The sequence below is a fragment of the Saccopteryx leptura genome, chromosome 9 (assembly GCF_036850995.1).
Source record: "Saccopteryx leptura isolate mSacLep1 chromosome 9, mSacLep1_pri_phased_curated, whole genome shotgun sequence".
Taxonomy (NCBI): Eukaryota; Metazoa; Chordata; class Mammalia; order Chiroptera; family Emballonuridae; genus Saccopteryx; species Saccopteryx leptura.
The window spans coordinates 23811712-23826205 of NC_089511.1; the positions used below are offsets into that span (position 1 = coordinate 23811712).

The window sequence follows — 14494 nt, forward strand, 5'->3', positions numbered from 1 at the left end:
TAGACTTGGGGACTGGAAATGCTGCCTCACTCCTTGGAGGAAGAACTTGAAGAATAAGATACTGAAAATCCCCAGTTGTCACAAAGCATCTCTTAGGATGTGCATCAAGACCAGGTTTCCCAGGAGGAGGAAGGAAGTGCTTTATCTTAGAAACTGTTGCTGTCTCCATAACAACACCAAAGCAGCAATATGTCTCTGAGGCTTTCCACATTCCTTGCAAAACCTTTCATACGTTGAGAATGGTGTGTACAGGAATGCTAGGCCCGTGCAGGAGCCCAGCGCCACCTGAGATTCTCCTCACTGTCCAATGGCTGGCACCCAGAACAGAAGGGAGGCAAGCTGGGACCTGAAAGAGAGGCCTCTCTTTACCCAGAGACAGTGACTGAATTGGGGGATGAAGTGTCCTTCACTCCAGTGCAGCCCTGGAACACGGAAAGTCCGGGGAAATGCTCTAGACTACCTGAAACCCCTGCCTCCCTTGCCTGGCCATCTGCACCTCAGTGATGGTTGGAAGCTCCAGGGTAGAGGCACTCAGATGAGCAAAAAAGGCTTGACTTCTATGACACCTGGGTGTCACCTGGTCAGGCCAGACTACTGAAAGGAATTCACAGATGTTCCCTTATAGGGACCAGTCTAAGAGATGTAGGATGTTGCAGTGGGCCCCAGAATCGATTTATGGAAGAGGTGTCCCAAATGGTAATTGGCTGGCTGCTGACCTATAAGGAGCCATTTAGCAGTGGAGGGGGCTGTTTGCTTGCAAGCATATCTTGGTTTGGAACCAGAGGGGAGGCCTCCCTAGAAGCAGGACCAATGTAAGACTCCACTGGGAGGGCCAAGCTGATATACAGTGCAATGATGGCTCTGCTCACCTCCAGCTGTCTTTGAGCCTTGCTGACAACTTCAAATGGAGTTGAGCTGGTCCTGCCTTAAATGGCCAGCAGATAGGTCCAGACCTAGAGCAGTGCCTGGAATATTGTAGTCGGGCCGTAAACGCATGCATGACTGAATGAGACTAAGCAACCAGACACCAAACTCTAAGCATGAATGCATGTTTACCCTGCCTGTGCCCCTGCTTCCAGGTGCTTCTTTGGCAGCTGGAGACAGCCAGGGACAGACAGAATTCTTGAATGCTTTGCCCTTGGGAGACAGGAATACAGCTCATCCTCTCTGTCCTGCTCTGGCCCCTTTCCAGGGCTTGGCTTCTCCAGAATGAATCAGAGCTTGAAGCAAAATCCTGTCTCCAAATGCATGCCATGTTCCCTTGCCTTGGAGACTCTGAAATATCTTTTGGCCCTCTCACTCTGTTCATTCCCAAACTTTTGAAAATTGGTGCCTGCTCAGCAAGTGGAAGGAACCTGAGGTGGTGGAGTCTCTGCAGCAGGGCCCACCGAAGGGCAGGAGGCATAGTGATAGGAGCTGACAGGTCTAAGAAGAGACTTTTTTTTAGTTTATTCATTTTAGAGAGGAGAGGGAGAGACAGAGAGAGAGAAGTGGGGGGAGGAGCTGGAAGCATCAACTCCCATATGTGCCTTGATCAGGCAAGCCCAGGGTTTTGAACCGACGACGTCGGCATTTCCAGGTTGACGCTTTATCCACTGCGCCACCACAGGTCAGGCATTTTTTTTTTTAAATAAGAGGAAGTTTATTTAGAAAATCACAGAGGTAGAATAGGCTCAGGAAACAAGTTACAGAGGCAAAAGGAGAGCTTCAGAGAAAGAGAGAACTGCCTGGGGTGGGAAGGGGAAAGGCACGGGTGTGCCCCCAGGAGGGAGAGTGCAGGAAGTGACTTTGAAAGCTCTGGCTGACCTGACCTGGGGAGATGCAGTGAACCAAGTGTGGACCTGGATGCTGGGGTCGGTCACCAGTTGGAAACTTGGCTTGCTTGGTCAAGGCGCATACGGGAAGCAACTACTACACGTTGATGCTTCCTGTTCCTTCCCCTTCTCTCTCGCTCTCTATCTATCTATCTTTCTTTCTTTTTTTTTAAGTGAGAGGAGGGGAGATAGAGAGACAGACTCCCGCATCCTCCCTGACCAGTATCCACCTGGCAACCCCCATCTGGGGCCCATGCTTGAATCAGTCAAGCGATCCTCAGCGCCTAGGGCCCATACTCAACCAATTGAGCCATTGGCTGAGGGAGGAGAAACAGGGGAGAGGAAGGGGAAGAGAAGCAGATGGTTGCTTCTCATGTGTGCCTGACCAGGGATAGAACCTGGGACTTCACATGCTGGGCCAGTGCTCTATCCACTGAGCCAGTTGGCCAGGGCTACTCTCTCTCTCTGTATCTTTTCTTCTAAAAAATCAATAAAATCTAGCCCTGGCCGGTTGGCTCAGCGGTAGAGCGTCGGCCTAGCGTGCGGAGGACCCGGGTTCGATTCCCGGCCAGGGCACACAGGAGAAGCGCCCATTTGCTTCTCCACCCCTCCGCAGCGCTTTCCTCTCTGTCTCTCTCTTCCCCTTCCGCAGCCGAGGCTCCATTGGAGCAAAGATGGCCCGGGCGCTGGGGATGGCTCTGTGGCCTCTGCCTCAGGCGCTAGAGTGGCTCTGGTCGCAACATGGCGACGCCCAGGATGGGCAGAGCATCGCCCCCTGGTGGGCAGAGCGTCGCCCCCTGGTGGGCGTGCCGGGTGGATCCCGGTCGGGCGCATGCGGGAGTCTGTCTGACTGTCTCTCCCTGTTTCCAGCTTCAGAAAAATGAAAAAAAAAAAAAAAAAATCAATAAAATCTAAAAAAAAAATTCTACAACACAACAAAAAATATTTTAAAAAATAACAAGAGCTCTAAAAAAGGCAGATGGGAGACTATCTTCAGAAGCCAACCTGGGAATAAAAAAGAAAACGAAGTCAACCTGGGGCAGCTATAACCCTTTGATCTGCAGAACCAGTTTGTTCTTTCCATTTCTGGTGACAGAAAACTTGTTTCTTAGATTCTCACAAGAGTCAACCTTGACCCCAGCTCCTGCCCAGCTCAGGGCCCAGCCAACTTAGTGATACCAACCAAAACTTCCACTGCCTGCTACCCTCTTCTGTACTCCAGTGGCTGAGAAACATCATCCTTTTTTTTTTGTTGTTGTTTTTTACAGAGACAGAAAGAGAGAGAGGGATAGACAGGGACGGAGAGATGAGAAGCATCAATCATTAGTTTTTCGTTGCGCATTGCGACACCTTAGTTGTTCATTGATTGCTTTCTCATATGTGCCTTGACCACGGGCCTTCAGCAGACCGAGTAACCCCTTGCTCGAGCCAGTGACCTTGGGTCCAACCTGGTGAGCTTTGCTCAAACCAGATGAGCCCACGCTCAAGCCGGCAACCTTGGGGTCTTGAACCTGGGTCCTCGGCATCCCAGTCCAACTCTCTATCCACTGCGCCACCACATGGTCAGGTGAAACCCCATCCTTATTAAGCCTTCTTCTCCAACCTGCTTTGTTCCTCACAGAAGTGAGGTATTAATAGGAGGAAAATGTATACAATAAGCAATGAATTATCTCTCCTTGATCCCATTTCCTGAGAGTAAAAATTCTTTAATAATTTTAATACTCTCCACATTTTTTTCTAATCATGTACAAAAGTTTTTTGTTTCTTTTCATTTTTCTGAAGCTGGAAACGGAGGCAGTCAGACAGACTCCCGCATGCGCCCGACCGGGATCCACCTGGCACGCCCACCAGGGGGCGATGCTCTGCCCCTCCAGGGCGCCGCCCCATTGCATCCAGAGCCACCCCAGCGCCCGAGGCAGAGGCCACAGAGCCATCCCCAGCGCCCGGGCCATCTTTGCTCCAATGGAGCCTTGGCTGCAGGAGGGGAAGAGAGAGACAGAGGAAGGAGAGGGGGAGAGGTGGAGAAGCAGATGGGTGCTTCTCCTATGTGCCCTGGCCAGGAATCAAACCCAGGACACCTGCACGCCAGGCCAATGCTCTACCGCTGAGCCAACCGGCCAGGGCCTATTTTTTTTTTTTTTGTATTTTTCTGAAGTTGGAAACGGGGAGGCAGTCAGACAGACTCCCGCATGCGCCCGATCAGGACCCACCTGGCAGGCCCACCAGGGGGCGATGCTCTGCCCATCGAGGGCGTTGCTCTGTTACAACCAGAGCCATTCTAGCGCCTGAGGCAGAGGCCACAGAGCCATCCTCAGCACCCGGGCCAGCTTTGCTCCAATGGAGCCTTGGTTGCGGGAGGGGAAGAGAGAGACAGAGAGGAAGGAGAGGGGGAGGGGTGGAGAAGCAGATGGGCGCTTCTTCTGTGTGCCCTGGCTGGGAATCGAACCCGGGACTCCTGCACACCAGGCCGATGCTCTACCACTGAGTCAACCGGCCAGGGCTACAAAAGTATTTTTTACTTTTTCTTTCTTTAAGTGAAAAATGATATCACATGATCTAATTTTCTTATCCTTTTCTGTGTTGTAATTCCCCCTTACTGCACAAAGTAGGTGTTCAAGAAATGTATTATAAGGAAAGATGTGGGATACATCACACCACTTGATTTTTTTTACTGACTAGCTCTTGGATTCATTTCTGAACAGTACATGTAAATCTACTTCATTCATTCTGCTGGCCACACGGTATCCCTCTATTTGAATGGGCCAAAATGTAATAACCAGTTCTTCATTGTTTGATTGATTCTGCTTTTCACTGTTGTAACATTGCAGTGAGGGTCTTTATACATGTCTTTGCACACTTATGCACCCCCTTTTTTATTGATTTTAGTGAGAGAGAGACAGACAGGAATATCAATCTGTTCCTGTATGTGCCCTGACTAGGGATCGAACTGGCAACCTCTGTGCTTTGAGATGATGCTCTTAACCACCCGAGCTATCCAGCCAGGGCTATACACCCATTTTAATAGGCTGGATTTCTGGAAATGGAATTGTTGGATCAAAGTGTATACCCGTTTATATTTTTTTAATTAATTATTTGTAAATTTTTAAAAATTGATTTTAGAGTGAGAGAAGAAGGGGAGAGAGACATAGAGAGACAGGAACATTGATCTCTTTCTGTATGTGCCCTAACTAGGGATTAAACCAGCAACCTCTGTTTATTGGGTCGACACTCTAACCAACTGAGCTATCTGACTAGAGCCCCATTTATATATTTGATGGCTAGCACCAAATTGTCCTCTAAAAACCTTGTACCAGTTTCTATGGCAGTATCTTCTCATAGTCAACCTCTTGTCCCTGCAGAATGAATCAGGCGCCAACTGTGGGATTTGAGAAGGATGTTGGTAGCCGAACCACCCACCATTTCATGTACCCTGAGAGTGCCAAGAACCTGCCTGCCAATGTCAGCTTTGTGTTGGTGCCCTTCAAGGCTCTGGACCTGCTGTGGATCGCCAGCGCCCTGTCCACGGGGCAGATCCGATTGTGAGTTGCCCTGCTGACTGGGAGTGTGATATCGGTGATGAGACTGCCTTGGGGGAGTCTTCTTAGGGACTGAATCTTAGAATTCCTTAACTGAATATTTTGGTGAAGAGGGGCTAGTGAGGAGAGAGGGGGCCCAAGTGGACATTAGCTGAGGCCCGAGCATGCTCTTTGTCAGTTCCTGCATGGTGACAACCAGCATATTGGTGGTGGAAAGGTGAGGAATGAATAATCTAGTTTTGGTCTCCTTCCCAGGAAGGTGGGTCCTGACTCTGGGAGCTCTACCATCAGAGAGCCTTCTTTGAAGGCAGTTGCCCAAGCACAGTCAGGAATCTCAGGAAATTCAATTAACCACATATTTTTTAAACAGCTTTATTAAAGAAACATAATTAACATACCATACAATTCATACATTTAAAGTACAATTCGATGGCTTTTAGTCTATTCAGAGTATAACCATCCCTACAGTTAATTTTAGAACACTTTTATGTTTTAAAAATGAAAACCTTTAGCCTGACCAGGCGGTGGTGCAGTGGATAGAACATCGGACTGGGATGTGGAGGACCCAGGTTCGAGACCCTGAGGTTGCTAGCTTGAACCTGGGCTCATTTGGTTTGAGCAAAGCTCACCAGCTGGGACCCAAGGTCGCTGGCTCGAGCAAGGGGTTACTCAGTCTGCTGAAGGCCCACGGTCAAGGCACATATGAGAAAGCAATCGATGAACAACTAAATGCTGCAACGAAAAACTGATGATTGATGCTTCTCATCTCTCTGCATTCTGGTCTGTCTGTCCCTATCTATTCCTCTCTCTGACTCTTGCTCTGTCTCTGAAAAAAAAAATTAAAAAAAAATTAAAACCTTTCATCTTAAAAAATCTAAAGATACTCCTATACACCTTAGCTGTCATCCCCATTCCCTACACCCCCATCCCCAAGGCAAACACTAATCAACTCTGTCTCACCATGGTTTTTGTGTGTGTGCAGCAAAACGTATGTAAGTTAAAATTTACAATTTTAACCATACAGTTTAGTCGCATTAAGTACATTCATGTTGTGCAAACATCACCACTACCCATCTCCAGAACATTTTTATCATCTCAAATGGAAACTCTGTAGCCTTTAAGTAATAATTCCCCATTTCTTCTTTCCTTTCAAACCATGATAACCACTGTTCTTTCTGTCTCTATGATTTGAATATTCTAGGTACTTCATATAAGTGGAATTATATAGTATTTTGTCCTTTTATATCTGATTTATTTCACTTAGCATAATGTTTTCAAGGTACATCTATATTGTAACTTTTGTCAGGATTTCATTCATTTTGTTTTTCTTTTTTTTAGTCTCCCCTACCCTTCTCCATCTCTTCCCCCCTCCCAGATTTTATTCATTTTAAAGCCTGAATAGTATTCCCTTGAATGGATATTTCACATTTTGTTTATCCATTCATCCCATGATAGACAATTGGGTTGTTTCCACCTTTTGCCTGTTGTCATCATGTAATTTTATATGCTGAAGTTTAAGTTCAGTGTCCTGACTTTATATTTGGTAGATGTGAAAGCTAAAATAAATCCGATAGAGTTTTAATCCCATAGATTCTTAGAAAAGGGAGTGTGGGTTATGGATGCCATGGTTGGCTAATAGGGAAGGAGGATTTATGCCAAAAACGGGGAGAGTAATGAGAGGGTCAGTGTGGGCAAGGTAAGAGCACATACATGGAGGGTTTGAGATTATCAGCTAACTCAAGTGGAGAGTTCACAACAGAGAGTTGTAGGAAGAAAAGTTGGGGCTGGATTATGGAAGGCCCAATGCATGTCTAAAACATGCTTATTTTATTCTGAGGGGCATGGGGAGCTATTGAAGGTTTCTGAATGAGGTACTCCAGTGATGTGGTGTAGGAGAGCAGTCTGGAAGCAGGGGGGCCTGTTGTGAGGCTGTCATCACTCAGGCTCAAGCAGGAGGAAGGGCATCCCTGTGTCCCACAGGCCCATCTAAATGTTATTTTTATTTGTTTGCAGCACTTATGCACCAGTGAAGTCCTTCCTTCGAGTAGACAAAGAAAAGGTAAGCTCCCTCCTCCTCCCCTTCTTTATCCCCACCTCAGTGTTAACATTGCAGACCTGACTCCTGCTGTGCCGGGTCCTGGGGCTCAGGTGTCCCGTAGTACCCTTCCAGAACTTTCAGCATCCCCAATTGCTGGTACGCCTGACTTCCACAGAGGCTGCAATGAACCAGGTCCATGAGCAAGCATGGAGGAACTGGCAGAAGCTGCTTAGAGTCTCTGGACCCGAAAAGCCCCTCATGTGCCTGTCACAATTTCTCCTCCCAGGTCCAGATCTACAACCCAGCCTTCTTCAAGTACATCCACGACAGGTGGACAGAGCATCACGGGCGGTACCCTTCTACAGGGATGTTGGTGCTCTTCTTTGCCCTGCATGTGTGTGATGAGGTAGGTAGCCCAGTTTGGGGAACAGAGGGAAAGCAGCCCTTCTCAGGGCTTAGCAGTGCCTCAAGAGGAAAGTGTTTTTGTAGACAGAAACCAAATGCCTTTGATTTCCTCACCATTTCTAGATGGTAAATTATAGATGCATTTTGCCTGACCGGTAGTGGCACAGTGAATAGAGCGTCAACCTGGGGTGCTGAGGTCCCTGGCTCAAAACCCCAAGGTTGCTGGCTTGAGCATGGGTTCACCAGCTTGAACACAGGGTCACTGGCTTAAGCGTGAGTGTGGGATCATAGACATGACCCCATGGTTGTTGGCTTGACCCTAAAGATCACTGGCTTGAGCAAGGGGTCACTGGCTCAGCTGGAGCCCCCCTTCAGTCAAGGCATGTGTGAGAAGCAATCAATGAACAACTAAAGTGCCGCAACTGCAAGTTGATGCTTCTCATCTCTTTAACTTTCCTCTCTCTCAAAAAAAAGTATAGATGCATTCTCAAACTTACTACTGTAATGATTTTTTCAAATCTGAAATCACTTCATTTAAAAGTTAAATTTATCGGCCCGGCTTGTGGAAGTCCTGGGTTTGATTCTTGGCCAGGGCACACAGAAGAAGCGCCCATCTGCTTCTCTACCCTTCCCCCTCTCCTTTCTCTCTCTCTCTTCCCCTCCCGCAGCCAAGGCTCCATTGGAGCAAAGTTGGCCTCAGGCGCTGAGGATGGCTCTGTTGCCTCTGCCTCAGGTGCTAGAATGGCTCCAGTTGCAACAGAGCAATGGCCCAGATGGGCAGAGCATCAGCCGCTGGTGGGCATGCCAGGTGGATCCCCATTGGGCACATGCGGGAGTCTGTCTCTGCCTCCCCACTTCTCTCTTCAGAACAATACAAAAAAACTTTTTATTTACAAAGGAAATAGAATACAACTACTATAATTGATATCACTTGCCATAAAGAAAATGTAACCAAAAACATAAACAGAATTGAGATAGTGTTAATTTGCAGGTGGATGGTTGTCTCCCATAGCTGTGGGCCCCAGGCCTGCTCTCTTGTTTGTTAAAAATGGAAGTTAGTCATTCAAGGAGCAGATTCTTGCTAGTGGACAGGTCTACTGTGCCATATACGCTAGTGCTCACACCCAGCACACCTACTTTTGCCAGTAAATTTCAGTTATGGTATGGGGTACTTGACCAGCTTTCAAATAAAAGTACTCCATCCAAAACAAAACAAAACAAACCCAAAAAAATGAAGTTAGCAAAGGTTGGACTAGCCTTAAACTGGGAGGTTGTGCTTTACGCAATCAGACCCATGGAAGGAGAGCTGAAAGGGAACAGCAGCCTCCCCTCCGTCAGTGTCGTTGGCCCAGGCCTGGAGGTGCCCCTTTCCTGTGCTTCCTGTGTGCTCTGGGGATCAGCTGCTGGCTTCCTGGGTTGCTGTGGCTCCTTTCTCTTCCCCTACTACGACCCGAGGCTCTCCCGCGTCCTGTCCAACACTGTACCCTACCTGGGGTGACCTGCGCCGCCCTCCCCTGCAGGTGAACGTGTACGGGTTCGGGGCCGACAGCCGGGGCAACTGGCACCACTACTGGGAGAATAACCGGTATGCAGGCGAGTTCCGGAAGACCGGAGTGCACGACGCCGACTTCGAGGCCCACATCATCGACATGCTGGCCAAGGCCAGCAAGATCGAGGTCTACCGAGGCAACTGAGGAAGGTCTGGCCGCGACTCCTTCGGCCCGCCTCCTGGCGCGGTGCATGTTACGGTTCGGACTCCAGGCCAGCCCCAGGGTAGCGGCCTGAGCCTGGACGCGGCGCCGGGCGTGGGGCGTCTCCAGGCAATCCGGACGCCGGGCCGCGGTCTGGGCCAATCGTGCTGCAGCCCAGCGATTGCCTACTGTTACCTGCCAATCACAAGACTGGATGTCTGGCACCAATCAACGCTGCAGTTGGGCGGAGTTTGTTTATTTTAGCCAATCACGTGACTCAACTCGAGTCAACTGGTGGCGTTGGGCCCCGTCTCCTTCAATCAATGGCTTTCGGAGGCGAAAGCTGGGTCCTTTGATTCCCACTCCCTATGCTTTTGGGTAGGATTTTGTTTTACGCTTTTTGAGGATAGAGGTGGCTTCTGGCCTTGAAGGAGTACTTTCGTCAGGCTCGGTCGGATCTGTCGCAGTCGCTTGCAGGCCTGACTCTGGCGTTCGGAGCTGTCGCGGCTTGAGGGCCCAGGGTCCCCGTGGGTCGAGGGCGTCCAGGTGATTTTCAGGGAGCGTGCTTTCTCTCCAGAGTTAAAGCCAGAGCCCTTTAAACCCACTCCGGGCCTCTGAAAGAATTTTAAACCCCACATTTCTTTTATCGGGTAAGCCGCGATGGGTGTCAACCCACCAAAGAAATGCAGTGAGAATCTATAGGGCTTGCGGGTCCCTCATCCCCCCTCCTCCCCCTCCCCGCCTTTGGCCACCCTATGGAATGGCCTTTCTGACCAGGGCATTTAGTGTCTCACCAGAAAACGAATTGTGTTTACCCCTTGCTTGGAGGCAGAATTCACCTAGGGTCTAACTCGGGAACATAGGTGTAAGAAACTGGGCAGGGGACAAGGAAGCCCCCTCACATCAAATGTAAGGTGCTTCTCACTCACTTGTATCCTTGGCCCCTACCGTTCGCTACAACTTGAGTGTCTCTTCTTAAGCCCTAGGCCTCCTCACCAGCCTACTTGCTCTGGAAAAAAAAATTCAGAACTTGCTTTGGGATTGATTGGGCGCTGCTGCGTTTCACAGTCAGTCTCTCTCTCTCTCTCTCTCTCTCTCTCTCTCTCCCTCTCTCCCTCTCTCCTCCTCTCTCCCTCACCCTCCTCTCTCTCTCTTATACATGCACAGGAATTCACAGTGTACACATACACACACACGCGCGCGCGCTGGCTCAAGGAAGAGGAGCAACCCGTGGGAAAGAAGGCTGGAGATGGGGAGTCCAGCTGCCTGGTGCATGCACCTTCTTTCTTCATCCATCACCCCAAAGAGGAGTAGGAAACCTCTTGCTTGGGGGTAGAATTTGCTTTGGGCTCATACTTTAGTTAAACTGAAATCACCAGGTATGGCTGACCAACAAAGATTCTTTTAAAATTCTAAGCTGGCTGTGGAAATAGCCGGGAGCCTAGCTGGGGAGAAGTAGACTTGCCCCTCTGCATGCCTCCTCCCCTGCCGATGGGTCTCCTCCCCTATGCTCACCTCCTGCCTTGTCGCTCTAACTCACTTTCCATTTCCAGCTCTGGAATGGGCTGGGAAGCTAACAACCAGGGATTACAACTAGAAGCTACTTGCATGACTGAACCCAGCTGAAGTCCCTAGAGGAAGCTGCTGATGATATTCTCATGCTTCTAGGTTAGGGAAGTTTGGGAGGGGCAAAGAGCTTCTGTGAAGCTTCCAAACCACTAAAAGGACCCCCCCTCCTAATAATGACAACACAATACCATCCTTTTTCTTAGTGAGTTGGTACCACTAAGCAGTCTCCTGGCCATTGGTGTAGTTCCTACAGCTGGCTGGGGAACCGGAACTAGGGGGGGTCTTGGAAGAGGGTTGGGATGGGACAGTGGGCACCCCCAAAAGTTAATATATTGAGAATTTAGCTTGAGTCTGTACCTTCGTAATTTCAAAAGTAGATGGAATAAAGAAGGAGGGTGAATGGGGTTGGGGGGCGCTCTGGTGAACTGCCTCCCAGAGCTTTCCTCCACCATTCTAGAGAGCCAAGGCACCAGTCATTCTTGGGGGTCTCATCTCAATGCTTCCTGAAGAGGCTGTTTGAGTGTTCAGAAGATGAAAAAACAATGCAATTATGCCAAACAGTATTGAGCAGAATAACTTATTTTTTGTTGTTCCTTTTTGTTTTGTTTAAAACATTAATAAATCCCCATTCTGGAATAAGTGGGTCCCAGCATCAGCCCAGATTTCCTTTTCTGCGATAGTTATTTAAACAAACATTTTTTATTTTCTTCCCTCTTTCTGAATTAAAAAGAACAAAATACTATATAGTAATTTGTCTGTTTTGAAATCTGTCAGTACAGCCTGACCAGGTGATGGCACAGTGGCTGGAATGTCGGACTGGGATGCAGAGGACCCAGGTTCGAGACCCCGAGGTCGCGCGGGCTCATTTGGCTTGAGCAAAAAGCTCACCAGGTTGGACCCGAGGTCGCTGGCTTGAGCAAGGGGTTACGCAGTCTGCTGAAGGCCCACGGTCAAGGCACATGTGAGAAGGCAATCAATGAACAGCTAAGGTGTCGCAATGAAAAAAACTGGTGATTGATGCTTCTCATCTCTCTCCGTTCCTGTCTGTCTTTCCCTATCCATCCCTCTCTCTGACTCTCTCTCTCTGTCCCTGTAAACAAAACAAAACAAACAACAACAACAAAAAAGATCTGTCAGTGCAAAGCTTTGACCAACTAATGGCTAAGAATGTTGGGGAAGGGGGGTTCTGGCTTGCTGGTTCAGTGGATAAAGCATGCCAAGGTCACCGGTTCAATCCCAGTCAGGGCGCATATGAGAAGCAATCCATGAATACACAACTAAATGGAGCAGCTAAGTGGAACAGTGAGTTGATAATCTCTCCCTTTCCCTCTGTTACCAAATTAATGGGGGGAAAATTGTTTTTGGAAAAATATCTTTTAAAAGAGAATGTTTAGGGAATGTATCAAAGGGGGGAGGGACCAACTTCCTGACACCCTTTCCTTATACATGAGGCTTCCTAATTTGACCACCCACTATGCCCTTCAGAAGGGTGCTTCTTCACCACTGTCCAGGGTGTTCAAGTAGATCAGCAGGGCAGAGACTGTTCACTGCCAGGTGTCAGCACAGCATGCAGATCCAGTAAGCACCAGATGAAGCTTTCCTCCCTCCATTTCCAGGTTTTGTGGAACTCCCCATGATTCCATTGGTATGGGTTGGCAAGAAATTGGCAGAATGGTAGAAGCAGGTGCTACCAGCATCTGAGTCACCTGTCCATGCCATTTCCTTGGGCCCACTTGAGCCTAATTCTATTGGGTTATGGAATGCCACTGAACCAATTTTATAGTTTGGCAGGTCAGTTAACATGGATCTTATGATGGACTACTTAGGATCCATAGTCACTTGGTGTCCCACAATTAAGTTTCTGCAGTGCCCAAGAGTTCCTTTCCAAATGGAGAATAATTTTGGGTGGAGGAAGGCATTGGTCAAGGACTCTGGGCTATAATTCTGTTTGGAGTTGTCAGAAACCCTTCAGTAGCATTTGGTTGGCTGAGTCATAAGGCCTGGTGGCAGGACAGGACTACTGAGAATTATTTCTTCTCTGGGCCCTATACTCAAAGCTGGCTGCCTTATGTATTATAATTGTTTGCAGCAGCACTTCCAGATATTATAACTGTTTCCCTGGCCTGTTAGCTCAGTTGGTTAGAGCATTGTCCCAATATGCCAAGGTTGCTGGTTCAATCCACAGTCAGGGCACACACAAGAATCAGCGAGTGCAGGCCCTGGCCAGTTGGCTCAGTGGTAGAGAGTTGGCCCGGTGTGTGGAAGTCCTAGGTTCAATTCCCGGCCAGGGCACACAGGAGAAGCACCCATCTGCTTCTCCACCCTTACCCCTCTCCTTTCTCTCTCTCTCTCTCTCTCTTCCCCTCCCACAGCAAAGGCTCCATTGGAGTAAAAGTTGGCCCAGGCACTGAGGATGGCTCCATGGCCTCCACCTCGGGCGCTAGAATGGCTCCGGTTACAACAGAGCAACGCCCCAGAGGGGCATAGCATCGCCCCCATAGAGGGGTGGGCATCCTGGGTGGATCCTGGTCGGGCGCATGCAGGAGTCTGTCTGCCTCCTGCTTCTCACTTCAGAAAAATACAAAAAAAAACAAACAAAGAAACAAAAAAAACCCCGAGTGCTCAAAAAAGCTGACCAAATGTAACTGCTGCCTCCAGAATCAATAGTTCCATCAAATCATGTCATTTCTTTCCCTCCATGTTGGCTGAGGACTGTGTTGCTTTGATCCTCAAGTTGGCATTACCAATGATTACATTTGCAATAAACTGTCATTCTCCATGACTCAGATGGTGAGTAAATGGGGCTAGGAAGAAAATACCTACGCCTGCAGCATTCAAGTTTGATGGTAGCACCAGTCTGCAAATACTGTGGGGATGTGGTATTGACTTTTTAAAAAAATGTTTAATTTTAGAGAGAGGAAGGGAGAAAGATAGGAACATCGATATGTTACTGTATGTGCCCTGACCAGGGATTGAACTGGTGACCTCTGAGCTGCTTCTGGTCGATGCTGTAACTAACTGAACTATTGGGGCCGGGCATTGACTTTTGACTTACTATCTTGTAGGTAGTTTCCGGGACTTCTTTGGCCCATCCCATTATAATCACCCTCATTCCGTGGATCAGGTTGCCAATATGGGGATTTTAAGTGGGGTCTGTGGTTTCATTAGACCTGAAATTAAAGACCACAGCTCCAGCTACCACTCGCCATAAGCTGACTATAACTGGGGACCACACTGACATTTGGGTCTGAGAGTCAGGATCTGATAACTCCTTAAGGTCTTCGTATTTCCCTTTCCCCACTGCTTTGTCACTCTGGGAAATAGGTCCCTCTGGAAAGGCGTGGAGGAAGATTCACATCTGAGCTATGTCAGAGGGTCACTCTCTAAGGACCCTGGAATCTCTCTGAAAGAGGCTTCAAGTTGTGTGACCTGAATTAGGTC

General features: G+C 48.6%; 1 protein-coding gene across 3 annotated transcripts in view; it reads left to right on the top strand.

Annotated features, from left to right (window-relative positions):
* Window positions 1-11692, top strand: part of ST3GAL2 (ST3 beta-galactoside alpha-2,3-sialyltransferase 2) — a 51828-nt gene extending 40136 nt beyond the window's left edge. For all 3 annotated transcript variants that reach the window (XM_066349440.1, XM_066349441.1, XM_066349442.1), the window contains exons 4-7: window positions 5174-5353; window positions 7364-7409; window positions 7675-7794; window positions 9314-11692. In XM_066349440.1, coding sequence (XP_066205537.1) covers window positions 5174-5353; window positions 7364-7409; window positions 7675-7794; window positions 9314-9487 — 520 coding nt within the window. In that variant the 3' untranslated portion in view covers window positions 9488-11692. The remainder of the gene's footprint in view (window positions 1-5173; window positions 5354-7363; window positions 7410-7674; window positions 7795-9313) is intronic.
* Window positions 11693-14494: the final 2802 nt, after the last annotated feature.